Below are 23,662 nucleotides of genomic sequence, written 5' to 3' on the forward strand. Positions count from 1 at the left end.
GAGAAACCAGTTTGTGTCATTCTTTTAAAAATGCAATCAACTGCTGGTCCCACACTGAGCCAGAAGAAAAAAAAATCATTGACTGACTCCAACCTTGCACACTCGAAAGAAAAGATTTTATTAAAATTCTTCATCCCTCTCTCCACCTTGCTGCACTCACCAGCTGCACATGACAAGTTATTTCTCACAGAGGAGCTCTCAGCAGATATGACTGCTCATGGATGGATCACCTGCTTTACGCTGCCATTAATGTCCAACATTACCATTACTGTTAACAGTGAGTGATGGCACAGCCCTTGTGACGCTGTAATGTTGGTGCTGATAATGTATAATGTTCATTTATACAGCTCCATCAAGATTCATATGCATTAAAACCTGAGTGGCAACAGTCTTCCTCCTCTATTTCTCCCACTGCAGAGGCTTTCACACTTTACATAATATTTTAATAAAATATACACTGCCATATTTACATTGATTCATATTTAAAATGTATTCCTCTATCGACACAGTTACACAGAAAGAGTGCACAATGTATGTTTGTGACTGTACCTGCAGTGCAGCACCTCACAAGTAGCTTTCAGAGATTTTTTTCTGTCATCTTCACACCACCCTGCATAAAAAGAGATGCATCTGTCAAGATATGGAACTTACAGGTAGCTAACTTTATGTGTATATAAACAGATCATTGTGTAACAGCTGTGTGAAAGTCAAACTTTACAGAAAAGCTGGATACATTTACTTTTTTTGACGAGATTATCTGGAAAATCCCAGGTTTCAGGGGAGTTTTAGTTTTGCTGGCCAGGTGTCACAGTACCATATTTATCTGACAGCTGTACTTATAAGCTTCTATGCAGACAAATGTCCAGTGTTTAGGATTTAGGGGGATATATTGGAAGAGATGGAATATAACTACAATAAGTTCATTTTCTTTAGTGTTCAATCACCTGAAAATAAGAACTGTGTTTTTGTTATCTTACTTTATAATGAGCTTTTTATACCGCTATATTGCACCGCCATCTTTATACAGTAGCCCAGAATGGACAAATCAAACACTGGCTCTAGATAGGGCCATTGGCATTTTTTGTATTGGCTACCGTAGTTAGCAGCCCCACCGTGACAAGAGTGTTGGAAAAACACAGATTTTCTTATGTGAAACTGCATTATTGAGTGTTTTTGCCTGTTTAAATCATCAGGCTCATTTGTTTTTGGAGAGGAGACCTCTGCGGATAATTTGGCTACGGGTTAAAACATCTGGAGCATCTAGATCTTAAGGTATCAGAGAGAAAAAGTTAAGGCCACATGTATAAGTGTCCAGCTCATCAGCAACTTGCTGAACAGCATAGGAGAAACAATAAACAACAACAATAATAAACTGCTTTATTCAGTGAGTTTACCGGTTTTCGATCATCCAATCCAATTATTTTGGAGAGGAAGAGATCTCTGCAAATTAGGGTTGCAAATCGTAAACACTTTCCTGTAGCAATTATTGGTAAAATTAACTACCAACTAATTGATTAATTATTATTTGAAAAAAAAGTGCTTATGTCAAACAATCCCAAATGAATTTTTCCTTAATCAAAGCTCACAGCAACGTATTAATTACACTTTGACAGCATTGCATTCTATTAATAGATAAACTTTAACTTTTGATAAAATTCTCAACAACAGATTAATCGATCATTGATCAACTGTTTTCAGCCCAACTGCGGATAAATCGGCTCCTGGTAAAAAAAACTCCTGAACAACGAACACTGACAAAATTCCAACCAGGAGAAGTTTCAGCTGGTTGTAATATGCAATCTTCACCACTTGATGCCACTAAATCCCCCTAATTCTTACGCACTGGAGAATGAAACACACCAGCTCAAACTCATGAAATACAATGCACATGTAGATATTGGTGAACATTACCCAGGCTATAAAATATAATTACAAGTAGTATGTACACTCATATCCAGGCTGTTCTTGACTGTCTTTGTACAGAATGACTCCGTCAGAGTAATCAAAGGTTTCACACCTTTAGCAGTGAGGTTAAAGACAGAGCACAAGTGGTGGTGACACTTTTAATGTATGCAACATCAGCTGTGATCTGGAAAATGACACCATCTCTTGTTCCTTAATCTTTAATTCATGTTATATGAAAATGAGCTGTTTTAAATATCAAGAGGAAAAGTAAATAAATGGATGCAGCCTTGGCAGCTACCCCAGTAAATTTCTGCAGGACAGCACTGTTTTCTGTTAACTGTCACCAGAAACAACGTGGCAAATAACGAGCAATTACAATATAAGGTTAGGTCTCACTGGTGTTCAGCATCTGCTCCAAAGTGTTAACCGATGTCCAGAGAAAAAAGCAGCAACATCACTTCGGCACACCTGAACCTTAAACTGTGTTTATCTCTCATGACATGGTGCGTAATCTCAAACTTGAGATGAGGAATAAGTTCATGATCAAGTGGTGCAAACAATGTCTCAATACAATTTACACAATATCTAATTCAACTTTGAAGGCAACTGAACTGAACTTTTTCTCAACTCAAATGAAGAAAAAGCACCTAAAAAAGTTAGTTAGGCCGCACCTGTGTGTGTTCAGACTTCATGCTGTGCTGAACAGGGAATGAAAACAGTGATTACAATGACCTCACGCAGAAAACTGAACACTAACAAAACAAAACTTTACATCTATCTTAAAAACAGTCTGGCCATTTTTCTGATACATCTTTATATTCAGAAATTAAAGCAAACTGTTTGACATCATAAACACTTTCCGTCTCTCTCTGTCTTTGTAAAGCTGATCTTGTTCAGACATTCCTCACCTGTCCACCAGGAATCTTTATTCCTGGTGCTCACCTGATTTCCCAGCAGCTCCACATTACTTATTACTTGCGTGTAAAGACCAGACACCCTGTTGGCAGTTAATCTGCCTATTCCTGCCAATTTTCTTCCACCAAAACCAGTTTTTCCCCTCCAAGTATAATTATAAAGATATTGTATCCAGATACAGATCATGTTAATACCAGGTGCAAATGGGGCCTATGTTCTTTAAATATAAACTTTAACTTTCAGGTTAACTTGTCATTTCATGCTTGCCTACCTTTTCATACACAGGATCACTGTGGTATTTGGAGATGTCTGGACAGATATTTTCACCAGTGTTTTTCCACCACTTTCTAGCTGATAGAAGCACTGGCTTTCACAATCAGGCCTCTCTTCTCCACACAATGCAGTTTGTTGTAAGACTAGAGAATGTGGGTTGGACTTCTCAGAAGTTTTCATAAGAAAAGCGAAAGTAATGACAAATCTAATACATCTTGGGTGCGACTGTTGCTGTGAGGAATAAAGAGACAAAATGTTTTCTATAAAATATTTACTGCAAAAAAAAGCCAAAACAACTGTCAGCAGGACTCACAAAAACACGGAGCTTGTGGATTTTGGAAATCAGCCCATCATTCTCTCCCTTAATTTATTTAATTACAGCCTACATCGTTTGTTCTTTTGGCATCTAACTGCTGGCAAATTTAACTGTTGCTATGACATGTAGCCTGCTACTGAAGCACATGGTAAATGTATCTCTTTTACACATGTTGCTCTTATTATAACTCAGTGATTAAATTAAATTGAAGCATTTCTAATAGAGCAGTCCTCAGGTAAGTAAGAGAGTTGTTAAAAGCAGCAGCAGGTTAAATATAATTCAGACAATACAATAAATTTAAGATATATAATAGTTATTTCTTTCTGCTGCTTGTTGACAAATGATTAGCTATGGCTAAAGGCATCTTAAAGACTACATTCACACTTGGTGTTAAAAATACAATGCTCCTTTTTCCACCAGTGGAAACTGCCAAATTGAATTGCTGTCAGCTGGCACTAAAATTCCCCTTTTTTTCCCTAGTTGCACACACACAAAACTGCATAAATTTCACAAAGTTAAATAAAAAAAAAAAAGTTGTCAAGAAGCCACGGGCATATAAAATGAACCTCACCTCAACTTGAAGAGAAAAAGTAGCAATAACAAAATCAGTAGAAAAAGTTTCAGTGGACATTAATCCAACTAAAACAAAAGATACAAAAATTGAAACTATATTGAACAGAAGTTGGAGAAAAGAGGAAAAATATATATATATGTCGAGAAATAATTAGAAATCGTGAAATAAATGTAATGACAAGTTCCTTTTTAAATTTTCTGTGGGTAATAAGCTCTTGATGGAAAAAAAGGACACGTAGTCAGGTCAGGTTTGACCAAGATTCAAGTAGGATCGACATGTTGTGCTCTTTAAACGTGTGTGGCATGATGATGAAGACAAAAGGGGATGCAGCCTTCGTCAATTACACTCCAAAGATATGGAACACGCTACCTATAGATATCAGAGAAACCAGCTCACTAAATAATTTTTTCATAGAAAGCTAAAAAGTAAAAGCATCTGTTCAATCTTGTTTTTAAATAGTTCTGACTTTCTAAAACTTTGAACACTTCAGACTGCTGTAATTCTTCTACAAATGTTGTATCTTTATTGACTTTATGAGTTATGGTTTATCTTATGATTTTAAGAACTTAAATTTTGTTTTAAACTGTTTTTTTAATGTCCTCTTATGCTGAATTACTGTTTTGTGTTCATTCTGTCTGTTTTCATGTAAAGCACTCTGCGCTTATAATGCCCTTATTTGTGGTGCATATCTTGTTTAAAAAGTTGCTATATAGTATACTTATTATTATTATTATTAATAATAATAATAATAATAATAATAATAATAATACTGATGATAATGATAATAAATTATTATGCATATGAACTGGGTGTATGTTTGATCACAATATATTTATATTTGCGGAGATAAATACTCCTCCCCACCTTTTTGGGTTAAACATAATAAAATAATATAAAATAAAAAAAATAATTTTTTCATCCAGAATTAAGTGTAAGCTTGAGAAAAAATATCTTTACATTCAAAAACTAGGAAAATAGAATAATCTCTATGGTCCTTGGGCTTCCTTTAACAAAGGGTTAAATGCACCAAAATTTCCTCAGCAGGCATTCATTCCAGGACGTGTCTTCACCTGCACAAGTGAAAACCTGACACCACATGACTTGAGGCTTCCTTTAAACCCTGCAGCTGACTTTATACAATCGGTCCTTCGTAAATTTAGCAGCGTAGAGATCTACGTTGGATGAAAAAGAGTGTGTGGTGAGTGCAGACAAATTTGTTTTATGTACCTCGTTAGCTCTCTGTGTGTAATTTCCATCTCATGTGCTTAACGTTGATTTTAACACAGATCAAAGTGATGGGTCTCTCCTCTGGTGTGTGGACACAGCATGTTTTCAGCCGAGTTACCGTCATCTGGTTCATGTCAGCAGTCGGCTGTGTTGGTGAGGCAACAATTTTGTAAACTGATTTAAAAGTTAGTGACTTATACAGATGTTTTACAAAGTATTTGCCCATCACTGTGGGACAGGTTTTTGTTTTTTTAAGGCTTAAAGAAAAAGACAAGTTGTGGGTCTTTAAGAGAAAAATGCAAACAGGAGACTCCATTGGTAAAAGTCTAACACTGATTTTTTTTTTTTTTTATTCAGTTTCTTTTCTATTTCTGGCAAACATCCTTAACCCTATTTATAGGATTTGAAGGAATAATTTGACATTTTGGGAAACTAGCTAATTGTTTCTCTTACTGAGAGTCAGATGAGAAGATTAATAATATATTCACACCAGTAAATATGCATTACCGCTACATAACTTAGCCAAGCCCATATGGTTCTGCTCAATTATAGCACCACACACATAACCCCCTCTATTGGTTTTTTTTTTGGTTTTGGTATGAACTGAACAAACAAGATACAACGTCAGCTTTGGTTCTGTTTATAATATCCATCAGTTAGACACCTGCCTCCCAGAAACTAGAGTCTTATTCGAGTTTCTGGGAGTCAGATTTTGATGATTATAATAGTTTGAAACGAGTTTTTCTAGTGACGTCTAGAGAGACATTTTTTTAAAAGAAAAAAAGCTCAGTTAAACATTTGAATGATAAATGATGACAAAATTAGAATAAAGCGGTAAATGATTTGCAGTTATGTTCTTTAACCCATCATCCCTCTCTCTGATATTTCAGTCAGTCAAAGTCTGGAGCTCCACACCATTTCCCAGTTGTCTGCACAGTGTGGAGATAACCTGACATTGCCATGTGAAGCCAGCTCATCAGGCCAGTTGAAAATTATATCATTTGAATGGCTGAAAAACAAAAGCGTATGTCAATACAAAAATGGCAGTCATGACCCCAAGGTTCTGTGCAGCACAGCTGAGCCTCCTCAATACAGCCTCACTCTGACCGTCCTCAATGTGATGCCGAACGACCGGGGAACGTACCACTGCAAACTACGCTCCACTTCTGGAGTTAAGGATAAGACAACTGCTGTTACAGTAAAAGGTGAGTCAGAACTTTTTCTTAAACATTTTTTCTCACTGTCATCTGTTATCTTTCTAAAAGTCCTTCATCTTTACAGACTGCCTTAAAGATTCTGGCTCCAACTTCAGTGACTCGAATGCTAAGTGCTGGTTCACTGGAGTTTACCCCAGTGGCACTGTCCACTGGTCCCAGGGAGACCTTAACTTAACGGGCTTTTCCAGCACAGAGGAAACGGTGGACTCTCTTGAACTGTATGAGATCCGGAGTACGGTAGATGCACAGAAAGGAAACCTGAGCCAGCCGTATAAGTGCTCACTGTGGATACCTTCTGCCGGGAAGTATCTCCACAGTCAACAGGTACATGTGACTGGAAAACAGACCAACAGGTCACCAGGAGATGTGGTCAAACTGCTTTGGATCTGCATAATGGTGGAAATCATCATGTTGAAATTTCTGATATAACAAACAAGTAGAATTCAAGCGTTGACTAAAAAGATTGATAAAAACAGAAATGAAACATGTATTAGGTGTAGTGGACTTTATGTTTAACAGGCCTGATAACATATCGCATGCTGTCTGTTATTGCTGAACACTGCTACTACTAAATGAGTATATATTTTGTTTATATAATCTTTTGTATTTGAGAGCCATGCAAAAAGGCCCTTTGGCAGATTAGACAATGCAGATTTTACCTTAAAATATGAAACTGCTACTTTACAGATAAGGCACTGTTTTTTTGTCTGTCTTGTTTAACTGGTAGTTTGACTGTGACCAGTTAAATACTTTATCATGGCCACAGGGGGGCAGTCTTCCCATGCAGGAATGACAGCTGATTTACTGCTTTTACAGGCCTCTTGCGTATTATAAACAATGTAAAGGAGGGCTCAATCAGTATTCTGAATTCATAGCAAATACATGAACACTGAAGGAAAGGAAAGTAGTAGTCCAAAAAAGTTGGACAAATCCTTTAAGCAGACATGCTTCATGTGAATGGCTTAGCAGTTACCTGAGGGGCAATGAAAATAAAATGATATGACACATAAACCACAATATGCTGTGAAATTTCATTTCATTCATTTAACTACTGTTTTTTTCTGTTAACCAATTTGTTGTGATGTTTTGTTTAGTGTGTATTTAGGATTTCTTTTTTCTAAATTTACTTTGCTGGTATGCTATATAAAAAAAGTTTGAAATGTAATATATTGATATGTATTTTAAGGATCTGTACATGGTGTTCCTCGAAATTTCCTCTCCTGTGACTACGGGTCTGAAAGGTTGTTCAGATATACGAGTTTACACACGCATGCACTCCTAACTGCGCTTGACTGTAAATATAGTTGCTTCAGAGATGTTAAAATATGCAAATCTTCAGGCCAATTTAAGCAAGTGTGGCCTCAGTGTGTCGCAAAGCTTAAAAAACACAAACATGCTGCACTTTTGCACAAAAGAATTTCTGCTTTAGTTGAACTAGCCTGGAAATTAAGTGAAATTCACAGCCTGTTGATTGTGCTTTTGTATTTCTGCCTCAGTTGTTGATCATTTATGTAAAATTATACCCAGGATTTAATTAGGTGGACAGTTAGGTGCAAAGTGTGTTTTTTGTGTGTTTACTGGTATACAGTTCTGTTGTTTTTTTTTTTTAAATGATAATAACACTTACTTTCAGAGGACCTCATGATGTCATTGGTAACAAAAACATCCTCAATTCTGCACCAGTGAAGTAGATTTCGTTTAGTTAGTTTAGTTTAGTTCATTTAGTTTACATTCAGCAGGCAGAAAGAGACAAAACTATGAGCTACTGAGATAAGATTACCATAAACATCAACAATAGGTGAGCCAAGAGAGCAAGTGAGGACATGTGCAGGTAGTGTGTTGCACAATCGCGTTCTTTCATTAATCACAGCAGACATGGTTACACAAGCAGAGGCAAAGCCATTAGGTTAAACACCAGATAAACTTCAAGGTTTAAACGCCAATGCATCAGTGGAACTGGGGACAAATGTGCTTCTCTGCCCGGCTGATTCTCTTCAAAGTCAAAAAGTCAAAAAAATTCTCTACAAATTGGTAAATCAAGCTCCCGGAGCAGGAAAGGCACTTAAGAGGCTAGATAGCAAGAACTCAGACGACCCTGCGAAGAGCAGATATACACTGCAGATTAATCTCAGAAAAACCGGACACAGAGGAAACTGACTACCATCACAGTACAACATCTGTAACCACTAATCATTCAGGCCTAATATTTTAATGTGAGACTCGATACTACAAACACTGTTACACACACACTGTTACACACACAAACAGGTACTCGCTATCAGCAGATATTCAGTATTAAATAACTCAGATAAGGATTGTGGGCTAAAAAAAACACACTCGCTACAACGCTAATACAAAACACGTTATATCTTGCCTTTCATAACAGCAATACTGTCGTTGTGAACAGGCAGTTTTGAAAAAAAAAGTCAAGTTTATTTTAATGAGAAGAGTCAATTAATATTCCAACACTGTTATTTCAAAAGTCAAATCAGAAATACTTAAATGCAAATTACTGGGGTTTTTTTAAAGTGGAAAATCCTGTTTATCTTCTGGTGTGTCAGAAATTAATAAATATGCTCGTAATTACAAGAGCCATGTGTAAGTGTCTGTTTGCAAAACAGTATCATCCCAAACTGAAACATAACAACACATATTTTTTCATTTACAAAAAAGAAAAAAAAATCTTTGCATTTTATCTGGCAGAGAAACATCTTTAAGCTGTTTTCAGGCGTTGCCGTTTACCTAAAGCTTTGGGTCTGCAAAGACTACAGGATTGAGATGATGTACTCCCATCTAGTTTAAAACACAGTTGCCATGGCGAACTGAAGCTGCTGAAGCCTTGCGTCAAAACAATATATTGGCTTCTCTCTGTTTTGTTGGATTTCTTCTTGGTGCAGAAAATTAGATGAAAGACCAGCAATTACATAGGCTTAGCTTTAAAAGGCACAAAGGTTCAAGGAGCAATCTGAATCCCCATAAAGCAGGGAAGTCAAGGTCATACATGCCTGGGTATTATTTATCTGATATCATTTACTTTCATTTAGAAAGCATAAAGGGACTGTGGTTTCATACAGAGCACTTTGTAGAACTGGAGAAGCCTTAATCAGTAATAAACTGCATCAACAAATTTTCCTATTCATCAGGGCAACTCTTTACTTGTTACTTTTGTCTATTAAAATTCTCATAAGTCATTTGCTGGTGCTACTTTAATAAGGCTGTGTGTCCACCAAAGCATTTTTTTTTTTTCACAGTTAAAAACCCGCAGTCGTTGTTTTGCACTTGTATTTGTCCTTTGCGATGGACGATCTTCGTGATATTCGTCCTATCCCTTCTCCACTGACAGCGAGGAGCGCAGCATTTTACCTTGAAGGTAAACATTTTTCAACTCTCACTTTGAATAAAAAAACTGATAAATAATTAAATAATCACAGATTCAATGTCCGATTTATCGTAATGGATTTTTTTAATATTAGTCCCCAAAAAGATTGCAGTTCAAGGCAGGATTACAAAGCTTCTGAAAGAAACAGGATCAAATTGGAGCCCTGGTCAAATCAAACAGGTTAATGAAAGCTTCTGGGTACGGCTGGGTGATACGGCTTCAAAATAATATTAAGATATTTACAATACAATATATATATCTCGATATTTTTAAATGTCCTTGAAACTAACGTTAACTACTAAAACGCAAAACTATTGAGTGAACCGCAGTTACAATAAAGTAAAAGCAGCTATTGTCATATAATAAAGTTGTATACACCTCTGTTATAATAACATTTAGTAAAATACAGTTACAAGGAGGTTAAAAAAAGAACTGTCATAGTTACATTTTTAAAAAGCATTGTTATAATTAAATAAATCAGAGCGAGACCCATGGTGGTTTTTATTTTGAAGGACCTGTCTCGTCTCAGTATATGACATTTTCAACCCCAGAGTTAACTTCTTTGGTGTCCAGTATGTCAGATTTTTCTCATCAGTCCTGTTCAGCACTTGTTGGCGGGACAGTCTTTCAAACGCTTCTCAGGTGGAAAAAGTGTTACAGTGCGCAGTTCATTTTTGGAAAATATTACATTAGTGATTACATGTATTTCTCACTCGAGGCATTCCCCTTGTCCGAGCACAGAGTTTACTTGCTCTGAATATGTGTAAATGTCGAGATATGTGACAGGAAAAAAAAGCTTTTGGTGGACACACTGAAAGGACCTATGATCACAAACCGCTCAGATGCTCATTAGCGGCTTTTTGTGGTAGACTACATTCAGTACTCATATGTAACAAACCATTCAGCTGCAATTATTTCCCACATTCTTTGTTCTGTTGGACAGATTTCTTTTAACCTGAGATGTACGAGCACAATACAGGCTACTCAGTGGTGCACGTGTCCCCAGCTGCTAAAGAGGCAGGATTAGATTACATTAAAATGGTCACAGGGCTGAATGAACCCAGACTCGAGTTCACAGCTCTCTCTTGCTGTAATTGTCACGTGAATGGAAATGGATTCTCAGAATAAGACACTTCTCTATATCCTTAAGTGGGGTTGTTACTTTTCACTCAATTTATTTTTTCACACACACAAATACATAATATGAGTAATATCCATTACATATATATATATATATATATATATATATATATATATATATATATATATATACACACACGTAGCCTTTACAGGCAGAGACATGTGAGCATATACTTAAGATGAAAGTAACACCTATTGTTAATGTCCTGCATCTTTGCTGCGCATGTCTGTCACAATTTAAGTTTATCAGTTGTATGCAATGCGGTTATATTTGTTAAATGTATGTTTTCAAAACCTCCTCTACTGGCATTTGCAGCAGGATTTAGCCGTGATAAAGGAACGTGTGCTCCAAAATAGGAGTACACAATGGCTACATCTCTTTATGAATAGATCTAATTTCCTTGGTATTCAACCTATAAAGTGCCAGTCACGAAATTTTGTTCTGACAGAGCAAAACAAGTTTCTGCTTTACGTCACTCACACAGATTTGATTGCTTGTGTTTATTTGCCACAAATAGCCAGTGACCCAACTGTGCATTAGTTGTAAAGGCCTTAATTATGCATAACTATAAGCCCAAATAAAATGAAACTGTACCAAATATAGTTTACATAAATGGGAAATTTAACTAGCTACCAAAAGCATTTTTAGTACCAGGCAAAAACATGTGTTTTTCTGCAGCAAAGTTGGGAATATTAAAATAAGGGCTATAAGGTTCTACAGCGGGGATGACAATTTTGGGGGATTTTTTTTTGGGGGGGGGGCTTTTTCATATTTTCATTGGATAGGACAGCTGAAGCCTGAAAGGGCGAGAGAAAGGGGATAAAATGCAGGAAAAGGGCCACACGTTGGAATCAAAACTGCAGCCACTGCAGTTATACATAACCTTTGTACATGGGGCACCCGCTCTACCAGGTGAGCTACTGGGTTCCCAAGGGATGACGTTTTTTATGGGCCGACCCTGAAGTTAGCACTGCCCTGGTTCCCTCAACTAGGGGTTGCAGCGATATACCAGTTTTAAGGTTTACTGTGATATGACAGTGAAGGGTTATCATACTGTGTACATTTGCTTTTCTACAACATTGAAAAAGCAACTCAACTGGACAGAAAATCTCACCTTTAAATTATTTTCAAAAGGGAGACTCTTTACACATACTTCCATTAAGAAATGCTTTCAAGCTTTAATTAAAGTGATAAAACATTTGTTCAACCAAGACTAACCCTTCTGTTTTCATTCTTTCAAGGGTAATTCTGACTGATAATATTAATAATTCTGTAAAACCATGAATTAGTGATGTTTTCTGAGGTGGTTATTGTACCATGGAAATCTCATATTGTTGCAACCCTACCTTTGACACTAGTCTGCTTTTTTTCCCCACAGATTCAACATGTTGAATCAACATGTTGAATCTGTGTCAGAGACAGAGCCCATTTGTGAATGAAATCGCTCTGATCAGCAGTTCTGTGCATGAGAAGAGAAACGGAAGTAAGGAATGTAAACAAAAGGGGTAAATTCAAGAGGGAGTGAGATATAAACAAACTTGTTATTGTAATTTTATGGTACTATTTTTGCACCTTGTTTTTTATTATACTTGGCACCTTGTTTTTTACTAATCAATATTTTTTTATATTTGTAATTATCTTTTACTATTGTATTGTATTATTGTAACAATGCAAATTTCCCCAGTGTGGGACTATTAAATGACTATCTTATCTTATTTGTATTTTTAAGTCATTGAGCTCTTTAGCAGAAAGGATTCATAACTGTTTGAGTTTTTGTTCCCTAGAACATGGTCTCCCTTTTTTAAGGGCCATTACAGACTACTGTCACCTGCTGGTATGAAGAGTTATTTCCTCTCACGCAGGCGCTGAATGTACATGGTCGTTGGCCCTTGGCTGTAGTCCTTACAGTCTGTTTAAGTGCAACATTTTGGTTGAGACACAGGTGACATGAGGCAACCAACAGCGGCATTCATTACTTCTTTAAAGTGGGTTTGTTGTGTCTGGGCCTTTAAACAGTATCTATCAAGATTTAGGTCAGATATTATATCAAATGTAATCCATGTTACATCTTTTACTCTTCAAACAGTGTGCTCTGAAAAAGGTCAGTGTATCAGTAGTGCCAATGTCTGACATAACAGAACTTTTTTTTTCCACCAAAACCTGTTGTGCTCGTTAGAGAAACTGCTCGTTTGACCCACTCCACCAGCGAAATCCATCATTTCACTTCAGCTTCTACCAGAAATAAACTTGATAATCATTAGAGGCACTTTTTGTCAGTGACAGACTTGTATGTGGGAAGACCAAATGTAACCTCCAATCATTACATTTTTTTTAATTAATAGCGATAGTGGAGCTCTGCCGCAAGAGCACGATAAAAAACATCTTACATCAAACATTGAACAGTTATATAAGCTTCCAATTATTTTATGTAACTGGTTGTTCTGGCTCCTCCCTCTCGCTCTGATACCCTGTTATTCTTCCAGCTGTGGATACCGAGCACTGTCATTCACATACATCCACAACACTTATTGCGTACACATTCACAAAGTCTGCAGCTAGTGGAAGATGCAGCAATACAGGCAAAAGTAATAAAGACGGTGACCTGGAATAGTTAAACATCTGTATTAAAATTAACATTTTTTTACATTAAGTTAACTATCTACAACGAAGAGTATGAGACAATGGGCCCCTGGGCACAGATATACAAAAGGCCCCACCACCTCTCGTATATGAAGATGCACAGAAAGACTTTGTGGGGAGTGTTGTTGTTGCTGAATCTCTTTGTGGTCATTGTACATCTCTTTATTGTTGTTTTGCCCCTTTTTTGTAGTTATTTTGTGGCTCTTTGCAGTTCCTTAGCGTCTCTTTCTGGTCATATGTTAAGTTGTGTGACATTTTGCCGGTGAGGGCCTAGAGGGCCAGGAGGGCCCGTTAAGTTATCTCTCCACGGCATCAATATATTACTTTGCAAAATTTACATTGTATTTACATAAGGAGGCCCAAATGAACAGTTAAAATGTATGTGTAAAGCAATATATTTCCATTAATTTTGAAAAATGTACAGTCATTAATTTGAGGGTTTTATTGCTCATGTTTTACTGTCCATTGCTCTCTTTCAAGTTTGGCTTTGATGCTTTTTTATTAAGTCGGCTGTAGTGGTGACTGTAATTGTACAGTATTTCTAACTGTATGTATTGTCACACCTTGTTTTTCCAAACTTTCTGGTGGCGCAGTCCAAAATCTGCTGAAGCTGAAGCTTATTATTTTTCAGCATACTTAAAGTAAATTTTGGAGAAGTTTTGCAAACCCACTGAAGGTGACAGAGATTCTCACAGGAATTAATGGACTTTTGGTTTACTCACATACACACTCAAAGGAATGTGGAAATGAGGTATTACTGCAAACATATATTGATTGTTTATTTTTGGTGCATACCCATATGTTGCCATAGTAACAACTTATGAGGACCCAAACAATAAATTCTATGAAAACAATTTTAGTCTTCACTTAATCTTAATGTCTGCTGAGATGAAACTTGATATTCAGTGGTGATAATGATACAGAAGACAAATATTGACAAAATTACAATTTCTTAAACATATTAGGCATCAAACTATTGGGATGCTATTCAAGCTTAAACTTTAATCAAATGGTCTCATGGGCACATCATGACTAGTGCGTTAAAAACATTATTAACAGGAAGGTTATTTGCATTTCATTAAGTCTGTGTCTGCTTGTTGAGAGCTACTTTTGCTTATTTCAACAACATTTATGTTTTCCTTAAAACAATGCATAGACTTACATCATCTATTTGGTATATTTATATAAAATAAAACTGAAACTGCTGCTTCCCCCGTGAGTAACACTATCAGAGGAAAACCAGGCGTGCTGTGTCCGCTGGAGTCTACAGTCGCCCTATTGGCAGACATGGCTGGTCACATTACTATCCATTATCTCGCTGCATTACACAGGCAAACAAAACCTCGGCTCATGGTGGAACCCAAACAGAAACCGATCAACTGCGCCTTCTTGATGAGGTTCATGACACTCAAGATTTTTCCCACTTCCGCCTCGGAGACAGAGTGCAATGTGTGTGTGTGTGTGTGTGTGTGTGTGTGTGTGTGTGTGTGTGTGTGTGTGTGTGGGTGGGTGGGTGTGTGTGTGTGTGTGTGTGTGTGTGTGTGTGTGTGTCATGTTTATGACGGAGTGTGTGTGTTTGCAGTCTACAGCTGGCAGTACACTAACATTAGGACCTACAATGAGAAATCAGGCAAGAGCTCAGCGTAGCTGAACTCAATGACTGGTGAGGAGGAACACGTCACTGCTGATTCAACACAATCAGCTCTGTGTACAAACAGTGGATCTCAGGCTGGTGTGTGTTCAGAAATAAACAATTACAACAGACATTGTGACATAAGTAATCCTAGAAATGTATTGCTTGAAATATATCAGCTATATGGACAACAGTTTGTGAAAAAACTGAATTACTTATTAAAAATAATAATTATTATGAAAGTTATTACTTTCTGATATCACTTGTAGACAGGGGTGTTGTCCCTGCTTCGTAAAGGCTGATCTATGGTGGCAGTCTTGACATTTGATGAGTGTTAGACCACAGAAGGAGTTTCAAATTATGCGTCAGTGAAAGGTTTCATTTGTCTCCATGGTAGCAAGACACTATCCTCCAGCTGTTTTTTTTAGTTAAATGAAATCATGAAATCATCCCACATTTCTGTGTTTGTGCTACTTGGTATCTTTTTGCATGGTCATAATGGAGGAAATCAGTGAGTTTGAAGAGGAAGATTACGATTTCATATATAATTTATAAATTACTGTTTCATTTATTTCTGTCACTTGACTTATATAATTATTTTACAGTTGATCATTTATTAATTTAATGTTGGACACTTTGGGATTTCATATCATTGCTGTTGTTAATGTAAATAACCGTAACGACAGCAGCACTCAAAGATGAATCAGCAATGTGGTAATGGTGAAACTTAATTCTTTTTTATTATCATTTAAAATGTCATATAAGGTAAGAAAAATTGTCAGTGTTAGCGGTACCTTCCTCCATTTAATTACGCTGATGCAAATTTCACCAAGGTTGTTGCACGCCTGAAGATATCTACAGGGCTTAAAGAATGAGTTAACCTTGAAGGTCTTGAGAGGGAAAAACAACAAATAAAAACCTTAAAACAAGATGATATGTTTATCTTGCACGGGGCAGAATGCGCCTGGAGATGGAAAACAGACATATCTATGTTATAATTCTCAGCAGGTCCCTATGTGATTTATTATTCAACTTCCCCTGAAGTAGCATGTTGCATAAGTTGTTGATGACTAAATCATTCGTATCCTGAAAGTATCGCAAAAGTATCACAAAAGTCTCGTTTCCATATTTTTTTTGCAGCTTACCACCATTTTTCCTGTCTATAAGAAGGCTGTAATAAATTCTCTCCTTGGACTTCTGTTCTACAAGAATATACAATTTAAACAAAATGTTGCTTGCTTAGATACAGTCTTTGTCTATTGTAGGTGGAGTGTGATCAGCAAGGGGAAAGACAACTTTTTGTACCAAAATAGAATGCTGGGAGAAAAAAAATTACAATCTGACAGTTTGTTGTCCACATAATGAATGATCCAATTAAATGGCACAAATAGACATGATAGATACTATCATATAAACTTATCATAACATTCCTATCCTACAGCGATTAACAAGAGAGTTACTTGTTCACCTCTCCCTGGATGAGTAAATGAAGTGTGTTTGTGTAAGTAAGCATGTGAGGAGATGACACAGACACGAGTCACATGTAAACACTGACTGACACTGAGAAGAATGACCTACATGTTCAGCACCAACCCATGAAGGAAATTACCTTCCCACTTTATGATTTTTCTAACAGAGCAGGGTCTTTGTTGTCTGATATATTTTCATATCCACCCTGCTGACGGCTGAATCTTTTAAAGCCTCAAAGAACACACTGACAGATTGATTCATGACAAGAATAATGTGCGTTAAACCACTTTTCCCCCATGAGATTATATTCAATGCATGGTTCAGCCCACGCATATCAAGTAGCTACACCTGAACTAGGGAGACACTCATCACCAGGGAGACTCAACTTGCTTTACTTAGGGGCCAATTTTGCAAAATGACAGAAGGCCAGGGGCCAGTCGCAGCAGCCCGATACATGTTTCTAGGATTTTAGGATGTTTCCTGAATATAAGGACATTTCTAGGATTTTAGAACATTTCTGGGTTTTAGGATGTTTTGAGGATTTTAGTATGCTTCTAGGATTTTAGGATGTTTCTAGGATTTTAGGATGTTTCTTGAATATTAAGACATTTCTAGGATTTCAGGATACTTTGGTATTTTAGGACGTTTCTTGGGTTTTTGGATGTTTCTCGGATTTTAGGAATAAATACTACAATAGGACTTTAAAAAATACTTTTAAAGTGTTAAAACAAATACACACTAAACAATCAGGCACTCTCTCTTCATCTGAGTGAATGTGAAACATCTGTGAAGACCTGATAAGTGCACAATAAAAACTGGCAGCGGGTAGGTCATCTATATGTCACAGCAACAGCAGCAGCAGCGCTATCTTATTTTATGCAAATTCTATGCTGATTTAATTTGCATTTGCTGTTCATGCTCTTTCACTAAAGAGAGACAAAACTAAAAAGGTTAAAGACGTGGATTCAACAGACTTATTTTCATTATAAACTACATGTAACACTAGATGGTAATTTCACAAGCTTTTGGACCACTGTACATAATATAATTTCAGACTGGTGTAGGGTGGAAATTACATTTTTAATTATTGAATTTAATCATAATTAAATTTGACATTATGTTTCACTGGTGGGGGCTAATCAAAAGGCAGAGAAAGAACCACTAGTATGCCATGTGGCATAAAGCTTCATTATTAAGACAATATTTTCTTCATTAAAACAGTGTAATTTATTACATTTGATTACGCTGAACACGTTTTTGAGCAGTAAAGCTGAAAAATGTCTAGGTATAGGCTGTGCCTACATTTGTTTGTGTCTAAATTTAAGCTTTTTACATACACACTGTGTATGTCTGCAGTGAGCACATACATAGACTACTAAACCAGCAAAAAAGCAATATGAAAAAAACTTGAGGGCAAAAACTTTCTGTGTAAACTTGTGTGGAAAAAGTGGAACAGTTGAAAATGGAAAATTGGGTCAAGTTAAAAGAAACAGCAATAATTACGAGCAGCAACAACTTCAAGCTTCAAGGAATATATCCAGCAGGGGAAAAATACTAGTCAGACTTTGAATATAATTGTGCATTTTCACCTTGGTGTTAATCCAATATAATACTGTGAAAATAAAACCACAATTTTGAGAAACCCAGTTTGCCCTTTGGGTCTCCCTCTCTTTACACTCAGTAGCACCATAATAATATTAAATCACCGGAGGGAAAGATAGCAGTTCTCTGTCAAACTATAATAACATTTATTTTAAAAGATAATGATGCTAGAGGTGTCAGAGAGGTGCAAAGAGGCTGCCCTTGTCTTGTTTTAGTTTTATATAGCAGCTCCTCGATACGCAACACCTTTCACCAAGGAAACTACAAACCAAGCAATCAATCACAGAGCCTGCAGATAGAAACCAGCAAACCGCTGCTCAAATTAAAAAGATGTTCCCGATGGGTTGGACAACAACTGATAGCAGGCTTGGGAGCGCTTAACCTCGCAGTAATGAGCACAGAGAAGCACATAACGTCTGTAATAGTATGTGAGGATGTTGGAAGCTCTCTCAAGGCTATTGCTATTGTTGAGAACATGGCCTCACGGCGCAATTTGCAGTTAAGTGTGCTCTGCTCACAGTGTCGGGAATGTGCCAAATGCACTTTTGACCAATTGATGCTTTTTTTTTTTTTGAGGGAAACTGGCTTAAATATCACAGGTATCGTTGATAGAAAATATCAAATATACAGGTGAAAATAGATACTGTTTATCATACCTCTCTGACTAAGGATCAACAATAATTAGGGTTGGGTACCAAAACCCGTTGCAATATTGGTAAATGCTTCTATACCAGTGGTACCTCCACGAATGAATAATGATTTCGGTGCCTCAATTTGGTGCCACATTGTGTGTATGTGCAGCAAGTGTGCAGCAGAGGGACAAAGAGAGAGAGCATGTGTCTGCTAGTATGTGCCAGTGAGGCTGCTGCGACCGGAGCAGCGAGTAATAAGAAAAATACAAAACCAGAGGCGTCCGGTGGCTCAGTGGATAAAGCAGCGTCCTTGCCGCAGCGGCCGTGGGTTCAATTCCAGCCCATGGCCCTTTGCTGCATGTCAACCCCTCTCTCTCCCCATTTCATGCTATTAATCATCTGTCCTATCTAATAAAGGCAAAAATACCAAAAAAAAAAAAAATCTTTTTAATCTAATCTCTTATTATTGTAAATCTGTATCTTTTGTTATGTTTTCATATTTTATTGCCTTGTAATTTGCCTGTTGTATGAAATGAGCTTTCCAAGTAAAGCTGCCTTGCCTAAATGCTACAACTCCTTAAGACCCAGGAAAAGCTCCTGTGTCATTTTTGCCACCTGCTGAATACAGTGAAGGAGCTTATCACTAAAGTTAGGAAACAAAGTTGGCTGCAACTTTTATTGAGTATATAAACACTGTTGTTGGTTTAGTTTTTATTGATTATGTAAGTGTGTTATGTGAAAATCTGATTTGACCTGCAAAATTCTGAGTCAGCTCTTTAGTGTTTTCATATTCATATTTATATATCTAAGCGTACTTTATGCTGCATATATATTCAAAATCAAGTTCAAAATGGCCTTTGCAATTAAAAAAAGCCATTCTTTCACATTGTTGACCATCGTTTAGTGTTTTATTTGGACAAAAATATCGATTCAGGCACTGTTAAGGCACTGGTATCATTTAAAAAGTATCAATTTGGCACCGATATGGGGAAAAACCCAAAGAATATCCAACCCTAACATTAATATTGGCACGTCATCGGTATCAACATATATTGGCTTCAAAAATAAAATATCAGACCAAAGTGAACTTGTACAAAACATCAGGCCTGAGTTAAAATATTTTTCTTATTTTGCACAATGAATGATTATGACAGACTTTGAAGCGCATTGTATTTTATGTCTCCATCTGCTGGTGGGCCATCACAATAAGAGTATGTATTAAATGACTACAGAAAAGACTTGACGATCACTAAAATTAGGTGGAGAAAAAAAGAGGATATATAAATATCGGTATAGCTTATCTGCCAAATGAGCCGTTATTTATCGGCATATTGAATATCAGCGAAAAAATCCAATATCATGTATCCCTATCCCTGACATTTAACTCAAACCCAAAATAAACACCCGCTGCTTTTTGTCACAGCTGCCTTTCAAGGCCGCAGGTTGCATAACAAAATCCTCGAACACCCAGTCCAAACTGTTTTTTAGCTTCATCATGGGATGTTCTGATTGAATGTGTGTATGTGTGTGTCTCCTACCTCTGCTGGGCTTCTCTAATGTTTGCTGAGCGCTGCAGATCTCTAATGCACACAAAGACTTCTCTTCAAGCATCATTGAACCTGGACACAAAAAAGAAGTTGCCAGAGTTTTCCTGTCACATGTTTCTTGACCCTGAAAAAAAGACGATAGAGGAGACTGAGCTGTATTGATTGCTGCTAATCACATTATTTGAGTATGTTTATATAGAAAATGTATAGGAGGACACACATATACACATACACACACACACACACACACACACACACACACACATATATATACATATAATGCATATCACTTTTATTGTGCTGTGTACAGATGTCTTTGAAAGATGAGTCTGACGTTAATCTTTTAAAAGAAAAAAAAAAGGAAAATCATCAAACAAAAATTTGGCTGACCCTGCAGAGACTCTGAGGACCCCCCAGGGCAGTGATACTCAACTTTCTTTGCTCGGGGCCACTTTGACAAAAGGACAGGAGGCCAGGGGCCAGTCCCCCCATACATGTCTTAGGACATTTCTAAGATCCTATGTCATTTCTAGTATTTTAAGCCTTTCTGGGATTTTAGTACATTACAAGGATTTTAGGGCATTTAATGTATTTTAACATGTTTCTAGGATTTTAGGACATTTCTAGGATTTCAGAACATTTCTTGGATTTCATGAGATTTCTAGGATTTCACAACATTTCTAGGATTTAAGGACATTTCTAGGGTGTTGGGACATTTAGGACATTTCTAGGATTTTAGAACATTTCAAGGATTTTAGGATATTTCTAGGATTTAAAAAAAATAATAATAAATTTCAGAACAAAGATTTAAGATTTTAGAGCTTCTCGGATTTTTAGACATTTCTATGATTTAGGGACATTAAGACCTTTGCTAGGACTTCTGTCTGGGGATTGAGAGGGTCCCACACTGACATGTTTTTTGATTAACAAGCTCTATTTTGATGCTATTTTATGTACTCTGACACCTTATATATACGAAAAGTTGCAACAAAAACAATTCCCAGTATGATTTGTTATATTTTTATGTGAATCGGAAAGTTGTTAATGGGCCACCCAGCACCCAAATAACTTAAACGTTTGTAGTATCATTTTATTCACACTCGTTTTGCAACCATTATGGAAACAAAACCAGTTAGGCCCAGAAATATGTAACCGTTACTGTTACTGTGTTACAGTCTATGTAAACTTACCTCACAGCACTGTCCTGTCCATGCCAGTAAATCCAAATGATTTCTCATGATGTCCTTCACGAAAAAACGCAGTAACCGGTCCCAAAAAACAATGTCCAAAGACCCAGTCCCGCAGGAGTGCGTTAACGCAAACGGCTAAACTAGCTAACGTTAAATGTTAGCAAGTCCTCGGCAGTTATTAGCTGCTTAACTAGCTAGCTATATGCTAATAGGCTAAACAGTTGACACGGTTGTCCCGACACGGCGCTGAGTAAAAACGTCTCTCACAGTCAGGACAGGCTGTATGCTCCGCTTTATAGTCAATCCTTGTCGGCTGACTTTCTTTAAAAAACAAAAACAAAAAACGCCGCTTTCCCTCCCCAAGCTAACCTCTGACTCCATGGCTAACTTCCTGTTTACTTCTCCCGGCCTCGTGATTGGCTGAAACCTTAACAAGCAAATTACCACCCAATCAACTTGAACTCTAATAAGATATATTAATTTTCTACAAACTGCGACAAAGTAAAAGAACACCCTTAGTAAAACAAAAGGATGTAAATAACTATTTTAATGAGGCTATTTAGATTTTAAAGGTATTTTTTAATGTATATAAATCAGACACCTCATGAAATACTAGCACTGAGCAAATTGGCCTTGGTTTCAAAAACATGGGAAGAATTCAATAAGCAACAAAGAAAAAAAAATCCCCCAAAATTAGCAAGAAATTAGAAAAAAAGAAAATTTAAAATTAGTGGGCCTATAACAAAATAAGACAAACAAACAAGGAAAATGACCTGGAAAAAGTGCTTAATCTGTAAAATAATAATTACTTAACATAATTGTGTTATAATTATAGTCATTAATTATAGAAATTGTAAATATAGCTTTTCACTATTTTCCTTATTTTTCTCCAGACATGTTTTTCTAATTTAAAAAATCATGTCTAAATCTACCAATTTCTTACAATTTTTGAAATATTCATCACTAAGATGCTTAATTCCCCCTTTTTTTAAAGACATTGCACCAATGTGCTTAGGGTTTAAATGGTTAAATACTTGTGAAAGATACTGAAAGCAAGAAAAGTAATGTCGCTCAAGGTTTCAAAGGGTTAAACCAGGGTATCAACTGTATATAATGATTCAGGCACAAAACATTAAAGGTCCAGTGTGTAAAATTTATAGGGATTTAGTTGGATCTAGCAGAACCAGCGGAAACTTCTCCCAGGTAGAATTCCTTCAGTATTCATTGTTCAGGAGGTTTTTATCGGGAGCTGAATGACCTGCAGAAGTGTCTTTCTCACCAAAATAAGTGGACCATGTGATAAAAATAATTTAAAACACTGAATAAAGCAGTTTCAAGTTACAAACTGATGTTTCTCTAATGTTGTTTGACATATCGCAGACAGGGCCGCTCGCCCAGAACCTGTTGATTTGTGCTTACTTTATTATTGATCCAGACATTCAGGATATTGAACTATTATTGAACTGAGCCGAATTATCCGCAGAGGTCTCCTCCTCTCCAAAACAAACTGAGCCAGTGATTTAAACCGGTAAAAACAATGAATAAAGCAGTTTCATAATAAAAATGTATATATATATCTAGCTTTAGGGGCTTGTATGGTGGCTGAAACAAAAAAATGACCCTATTCTGAGCCAGTGTTTGATTTCATGTTTTGGGTAACTGTAAAAACACGGCCACAGATGATGACCCACTTCCTTCCTATATAACAGCTCATTCTAAGGTCACAAAATCTCAATGAATTATATTTTCAGGGGATTATGCGCAAAAGAAAACATACGTATAATATTATTTTCCATCTCTGCCAATATATCCCTCTAAATCTCCCATTCTGGACCATTAAATCGCTGCTGTTTGTTTCATAATGGTTAATATCTACATTTAAAATAGAGCCTTCTAACTCAAAACAGCTCGGATAATGCCTCCTCAAACAGAGAGAACAACCTCTGAAGCAGCGTAATAACTGTCACCTATCTGTTGTTCCTGCTGCCCCTCACCACTACT

The 23,662-nt window shown here is 36.7% G+C and overlaps 1 protein-coding gene across 1 annotated transcript; it reads left to right on the top strand.

Annotated features, from left to right (window-relative positions):
• Positions 1 to 5,090: 5,090 nt before the first annotated feature.
• LOC121957153 lies at positions 5,091 to 7,444 on the top strand. Its single transcript, XM_042505675.1, has 4 exons — positions 5,091 to 5,181; positions 5,270 to 5,363; positions 6,101 to 6,415; positions 6,492 to 7,444. The coding sequence occupies exons 2-4, from the start codon at positions 5,279 to 5,281 to the stop codon at positions 6,854 to 6,856; spliced, it is 765 nt and encodes a 254-aa protein (XP_042361609.1). The 5' UTR covers positions 5,091 to 5,181; positions 5,270 to 5,278; the 3' UTR covers positions 6,857 to 7,444.
• The last annotated feature ends 16,218 nt before the right edge of the window (positions 7,445 to 23,662 follow it).

This window comes from Plectropomus leopardus, chromosome 17, assembly GCF_008729295.1.
Source record: "Plectropomus leopardus isolate mb chromosome 17, YSFRI_Pleo_2.0, whole genome shotgun sequence".
NCBI lineage: Eukaryota > Metazoa > Chordata > Actinopteri > Perciformes > Serranidae > Plectropomus > Plectropomus leopardus.

Bases quoted from the DNA above. Each gene is read 5' to 3' on its own strand.
- LOC121957153 (XM_042505675.1), top strand. From the start codon at position 5,279: ATGGGTCTCTCCTCTGGTGTGTGGACACAGCATGTTTTCAGCCGAGTT. The intron at 5,364-6,100 runs GTGAGGCAACAA...CTGATATTTCAG, and splicing joins GTCAGCAGTCGGCTGTGTTG to TCAGTCAAAGTCTGGAGCTC. The intron at 6,416-6,491 runs GTGAGTCAGAAC...TCATCTTTACAG, and splicing joins AACTGCTGTTACAGTAAAAG to ACTGCCTTAAAGATTCTGGC.